The 7,073-nt window shown below is 40.0% G+C and overlaps 1 protein-coding gene across 1 annotated transcript in view; it reads right to left on the bottom strand.

Moving 5' to 3' along the window:
• Window positions 1-215: 215 nt before the first annotated feature.
• The window catches only part of SNTG2 (syntrophin gamma 2), a 432,116-nt gene continuing 425,258 nt past the window's right edge, over window positions 216-7,073 (bottom strand). The window contains exon 15 of the mRNA XM_019520636.1: window positions 216-583. Coding sequence (XP_019376181.1) covers window positions 284-583 — 300 coding nt within the window. The 3' untranslated portion in view covers window positions 216-283. The remainder of the gene's footprint in view (window positions 584-7,073) is intronic.

The following is a 7,073-nucleotide window of genomic DNA, read 5'->3' as shown; positions in this document are numbered from 1 at the left end:
GTACTACTAATAGATAATAATTTGTTTCTATCAATAAATCATAAAATCCATTTTTGTGTGACATTCTAGTTTTACTATATGGCAGCTAGAAAATATTTTACTATTAAAATGCCTCTTTACAATATAAATATTTAAAATAAATGTACATAAATTTAACATTGATTTTAAATGTAAAATGAAAACGTACATCAGTTCTAGGATAATTGCACTTAACTTCAGAGAAATTATCATTGTGAATGCAAATTTCAAAATTTATAGTAATAGAATACATTAAGCCAATCATTTATATAGCATAGTACATTTTTAGATACACCAGAACCTTTATTTGTTGAACAGCTTCTAGAAAATATGGAAAAGATAATACAAAATGTAGCTGTTCACTGTGAATATGCATAGCATTCAATGGAAACGTGGATATATATAGTTCGTTCCATTTTGTTTCTAAATGGAGTGGAGAAAAAATGCTGCCTACCTTTGTCTCAATTTGTTTGGTGTCTAGATTCTGAAAAAGTAGCTTTACTTTTGTTTTTCCATCATCTGAAGAGCCCTTGAGCTGAGAGAATTTAAACCTCCAAAGTACATTCTGTAAGGAAAAAAAAACTATTAATTGGACTCATTAATGTTACCCTCTCATATTCAAAACTATAGTTATTGTGTATATCATACATAAAGAAATTAAACAAAATGATTAATATATTTTGGGCAATACAATGACTGCATAAATAATCAGAATTAACAGCTCTGGAAATAGAAGCAAAAAGGTAGAGGTTTATTACTTTTCTTATCAGTGTTAAGCAATCACCTGCAAACATTCTAACATTATACATTTGTCAGCTGGCTACCCATATATGGTATAGAGGGATCAGGATAAAATCCTGACTGTACTGAAGTCAATGGAAATGTTGCTATGGATTTCAATAGAGCCAAAATTTCAAATCAGATTGTAATATTTCATACCCTGGTTGGCTCACCTATCTGATGAGGGTAATAATACTGCCCTACCTCACACAGATGCTGCAGAGCTTAATTCATTCATGTTTGTAAAGTGGTATGTAATCCTCAGATGAAAAGTGCTATATAATTAAAAATTATTTTAAAAAATATTATAAAATACTAACTAACGAATTGCAGTTAAAGTATTCAATGCAGTGCATTATACAGTTATTTATAAGACCAAAACTAAGAATCCCAAGGCCTGTATCAACCAAAGTTCTCTCTTATGGCTATGCCTGGTGCTGTGCTACCAAATGAGGCACAAGTTTGATTGAGATAATTTTTACAATGATGAAGAAAGATGTTTAAAAGCAATCTTGGGAAATTATTTTAAAAGTACTTTAATTTTCTGTTCATTGCTTTTCAGGTTAGGCACAAAAAGATATGACTCATATAGAGCCCAGCTTTTCTTCTGATGTTTTGTTAACCTTCAATGATATTCCAGAAATTCCAAACACAAACAGAGGTCAAGCAAGATCCCTGAGCACTTTTGAGGAAAAATTAATCATTCACTGCTGAAAACTTTGAAAGCTACTTCAGAATGAAAAATGGCAGAAGAATAATTCACAACGGTTTGTTTGCATCTTGTTTTTTGTTTTCTTTTTAAGTCTGGGATCTTAAAATAAAGAAAATCCCATTTAAAAAGATGCAGTCAGTCTCACTTTGGATATTTTTTGTAGATAATACTGATTGAATGTTGATTGAAATGATTGTTATGTGAATCAAATCAATTTTTAGAGAGAAGAAACGTCAAGCCCTTTGTAGTTGACTTTAGAGTATTTTAACTTACTGAGAAGATGAATGTACTGGGGAAGTTTTGAACTACTGTATGCAAATCAAAGGATGCAAATCAAACTAAAATCAACAAGGGAGATATTGGCTTATTTTCTATTTAGATCATTCATTGTTTTAGAGGAGAGCAAGATCCTTTCCTCTCTCAAATTACAAATTAAACATACGATCACTGCAGACAAGTTTCTTTGAGAAGTGTGAGAAGGGTGTACCCACATCTCCACCACCCCCACAATAAATACACCCCACAACAGAACGATCACCATTCCTGGATCTTACACCTGCACCTCCAGAAATGTAATATATCCCACCCAGTGCACTGAATGCCTGCATGGAAAATAAGTAGAAGAAACCAAACAACTGCATACCAGAATGAATGCACACCAAAAATCCATCAAAGACAAAAATACCCAATTACCTGTGGGTGCACACTTCTCACAAGACAGCCACTCTTGCTCCAGTCTTTCAGTCCTAATCCTCAAAGGGAATTTACAAAACACCTTTCATAGACAATTCTATGAACTTCATTTCATAACTCTACTGGATACAAAAAAAATCGTGGACTAAATATAGACATTGGATTTATGCACATTATAACCTGTCTGCCATCTGATAACCCCAGGTAACTTGTCTGCATTTTACGAGCTACATTCTTCTATCACCAGTTAAACATTCCCCCTCCCACCTCCTTCCTCTCTCAAAGCTATTGTTTTCCATCCCTCTGATCTTCACTGCCGTGCATTTGCATTTTCACAGATTTGCATTTTTCATTTTGGCTTCTGTTCTACCCAGGAGAGCACACAGTTCACCAGTAGACTCTTTACCCAGGGCAGCACACAATTCACCAGGATGCCTGTGTCCAAAAGCTTGCAAAGGACAATTTTTCTAACAACTTAGTTGGTCTAATAAAAGATACCACATTTACCCTAAGAGCCTTGTCTGCTTATGTCCTTAAACCAACACGGCTACAACCAACAACCCTAAAACATGATCACTGATATATTTGCATCCCTTGATGATGATGATGATTAATAAACATTTATCTGATGGTAATATTTATCTGATTAAATTCTATTGTTCTGGGGACTGAAGAAACATACTCTCTTGAAGAGGGGTATGCAACAATTAAACCCAATGAAGAACTGCACAGCATTGTTACATGAAGGTATGGTTCTTTTTCTTAACTGGAAGAGGTGAGAAGGAAGCAGCAGAAAAATGAAAGAGTTGGAGAAAGACTAAGTGTCAATTTGGATGAATGATAAATAAATGCAATACCTCACTTAAGGAGGGAGCGTGGTGGGCAGGAGAACCTGGTGGTCCAGAACACTTCGGATGGTTTCTACTCACGTTTTGATGATGTGCAGGAAAGTGGATGAATACTATTGCTGTTCTGCCAAAAATGTTGAGAGAAGGTTAGAAAAGCCTTGTTGCACCTCTTTTACCTTTGTAGCCATGAGCTCAGGTGAGCCAGCCCCAAGCTGTATACCAGATCTCCTAACACAACAGATGAAGTGTCAATTTTATTAAAGTATTGAGGTAAGTGAGCTCACAAAGATAAACAAAATATATGTTAAAGGAGATGAGCAAACTGGGTGCACCTGGAAGGCCAGAAAGACTTAACTGAGTATCACACCCAGTTGAGAAGTGATGGGTTATTTATTATAAGAGAGTTATTTAGTAAGGAGGAAAGACCAAATCAGTAAGGTCTTGGAAATGTAGAGAATAAATCAATGTAGTCAATGTTTCCCTCAGTGGTAGACCCCCCCAAAGAAAAGGACAAGGACTGTAGGGAAGAGCTGAAGGAAACTGGAGGAAGAACATACACTGAGAGATCTCTTGTTGGCACAGAAGTCCTGCTGGAGGCAGAGGATAGGGAGGAAGATCCTAGAAGAGACATAACATCCCCTATAGTGGACAGAGAATTGTTAGGGACTTCAGGAGGCAATGTTCTCTCAGGCTAGGTACAGACATCCAAAAAGCCCAAGGTAGAATCAGTCTGAGTTACGTGGTTTTCTGTATGTGGTGAGGTTTAGATCGGTAATGAACAGAACACACATTCGCCATCTGGTGTTTTGAGACATAGATTTGATGAGTCTTCAAAATATGTTCCTACATGTTCACTGCTGATTTGCAGGGAAGGTTTTGTTCTTTAGAATAAATAATTTTGTATGGTTCTTAAAACCTGCATATTCATTCTTTAACTGTTACCAAATTTCCTGCAAAACTGATGCTAGGGTTCTACTATTTTACATGGGTGCATTTGGAACATTTTAAAGGTCTGGAAATAAAACATATGGCTGAGATTAAATTTCACTTATAGGCAGGAAAAGTAGCACAGTTACAAAAAAAATCATGCCTATGCATTTAACAACTGTTGGATAAAATGAAGTACCAGTAATGGGGTAGCTCCTTCCCCATTAGGGATTTGAGCAGGAGCCAGAATCCAAGGCTGTCTCCCTTCCAAGGCAGCATCCATTTCATTAAGTCAGATTCCCTTAGACTTGTTCTTTTCCTGGCCCCATGTATCTTCTACTAGTGGATAATACGTGGGCTTGCTTCAACACAACAGATGGAGACTGCTGTCAGCAATACCTCATCATAGCCTGGTGGTTAGTGCACTGTCCAGGCAATGAATTATATAGTTTTAAATCCCTCTGGGTGATGGAGACCTAGAACCTGGGTCCACAGTTCGCTAGGCAAATGCTTTAACTGCTATTGGGTTAAAAAGTGACAGGATCCCACTGTTCTTCTTTCTCCTCTAGTACCAAATAGTCACTGATCATGTTTTTTCATTTGACTAAGATTTTGGGGACTTATGCAGAGTTTATACATCTACTTCGGTAGACTTGGGTAGTAATAGAGTGTAAGTGGCTGAAGCAGGTCTTTCTGAGCATGTTCAGAAGGGCAAGGCAAATTGTGTGTAAATGGGGGGCAAGATAGAAAAGGTAGGCAAAATGCCACTTAGCCAAAATAAGTATAACATGGGTTATACTTGCTCACCTAAAAAGGAGTTCAACACAGGCCACAGTAATAAGTGTAAGTGGTAAAACTGTTACTTTGCTCAGTCCCCACCTCCCTGCTTAAATTAGGCTGGAGATGGCCCAAACAATGAAGCCTCACTTTATTTGGAACCTTTGGCACCAGTGCAATACAAATAATAACAATAATAAGTTTGGCAGAGGCATTAATAGTCATTCAGAAAGTTTTAAAACAGCCATGTGAATTAGCGGCACACAACAAACAAAGGGCATTTATACACATACCGTTTCATCCCATGACACACTGGAGATCTGGTGGTTCAAAGCACACTCAATTAATCGAGTCTGCTCTACACACGAGCTGACACGCACTGCACTGCTTCCCGTGCAGTTGTATAAATGGTGAAATTAGTGGTGATACGTAAGGGGTGCACAGGGGTGCACATGCACCCCCTGAGAGCACTGGTGCACCCCCTGACAGCCAGCATTCCCTGCTTAGGTGGGGCAGGCAGAAGCACTGGTGCCCCGCCTGAAAGTGCCATCTAGGGAGTGGGGGCACCAGGAGAAGCACCACTTTTTGTCAAAATTATAAGGAAACCACCAAAGCTTTGCTTCCCACATGTTATGATGAATGATGGGATGTCTAAATACCTCTCTGTATTATGAAAAAGTAGTAATAAGGCCTTACCTATAATAAGTAGTTCTGAAATCTGACATGAAGCATACCAGCAGTTCATTGTCAAGTTTATAAAGCAGTTGTATCACTTTAGCCAAAAAGCTGCATGAATATCTCTGTGATGCATAAATACACCATAAAAAACCACTTTCTACAAGCATCCAGTTCCTTAGCCTATCCCCCTGTTGTTTTACCTTTCACTTATATCTTTGTTTTCATAAAAACAAGAAGTAGAGGGGATTTCTTGTGCCTACATCTGTGCTGTTTCTTTTAAAAAGATGCAGCAGGATGAAGAACCATTGCAATTTAGACCAGTAAGCCTGAGAATGACCTATCTTTCCAGGGATTTTTTGTGCTTTTGTGTGTACTAGGAGTCTACAGATTGCCGTACAGTGATGTAGCATGTCACTACATTACTGTATGGAATGCTATGGCACGCTGTGGGTCCACACGTGATCAGCAGCTGCACCATTGTAGCAGTGTTTGTTCCTGTTTTAGCGTGCCACTACAGCAATGTAGCAGCAAAATCTAACCATGCGCCACACTTATGGTATAGTATTGGTGGTTACTGGAAGGTGCAACTTCCAAATAGAAGTACTAAAGCATGGCACTGTAACAATGTCATCATGTGATGACATGTAGACACTTCCATAGTTATAGTATCTAACCACTGAACAAGTGAACTAGATTTTTTTTTGGCATTTCCCAAGCTCTAAAATAAAGCCATCCTGGGTTTTATAAAGTCTTCATAATATAAAGTTTCCTAGAGGTAGGTGGCAGAACAGTCAAGCACATTATTTATACGGAAATAGAAGATGCTAATAGAAGAGGCTGACTGGAAGTGAAACCTGTTGTTCACTGCTCCTTAGCTACATGAGTATGGGTTTTGGAAATCCTTGTCATCATGTGCTCCTGTTGTCTCTTACTGTTCTTCCTCACAGTTAAAAGCCTTAGCCTCTCATGGCTGTTGTTTATGCGTGCTACTTACTGGGCATGTCTACATGTGCAAATGCTGTGGGGTGGGTTTACTCTACAGGAAACCCAAACTGAGCAGGCATCTACACAGGGATGTGGGAGCAGATTTGCTCCTGCCCTCTAGCAGCATGGGGTCAGGAGACACCTTTCTCCTGGTGGGGGCTGGGAACTTCCTCCCTGCCCCCTGGGAGCTGTCTGCTGCTGGGGTGTGCTCCAGTGATGAAGCCCAGGCAGGGACAATGTCCCCTTGATCAGCATCAGGGAGCTCCTGGCCCCAAATCCCCAATCAGAGGCAGAGGTTTTGGAAAGAGCCACAGCGGGAGCAAGTCCCAGTCCCCTGTCCTGATCTGCCAGTGGGGCAACTGGCTGGGATCTAGTAATCAAGATGCAGGGCTTGGAAAGAGCTGCAGGGGAGGGGTGACCAATCAGGGCACAGGACTAGAACCTGCCCCTGACCGGGACAGTTCCCAGTCAGCCTCGGGCTGCATGGGCAAGTCTGCATGTGTAGCCCAGAGCTGGCTGGGACTGCCTGAAATGGGACAGTCCACAGCCACCTACAGGCTTCATTTGCAGACTTCCCCATGAAGCTTGAGGCTGGCTGAGAGCTGTCCTGGTCAGGGGGAGGCCCCAGCCAGCTCCAGGCTGGGGGGGGGGGGGGG

The sequence above is a fragment of the Gavialis gangeticus genome, unplaced genomic scaffold (assembly GCF_001723915.1).
Source record: "Gavialis gangeticus isolate Ggan-Ray unplaced genomic scaffold, GavGan_comp1, whole genome shotgun sequence".
In the NCBI taxonomy this organism is placed as follows: Eukaryota; Metazoa; Chordata; order Crocodylia; family Gavialidae; genus Gavialis; species Gavialis gangeticus.
Note: the sequence above shows the minus strand (reverse complement) of the source record. Positions and strands in the feature narration are given on the sequence as shown.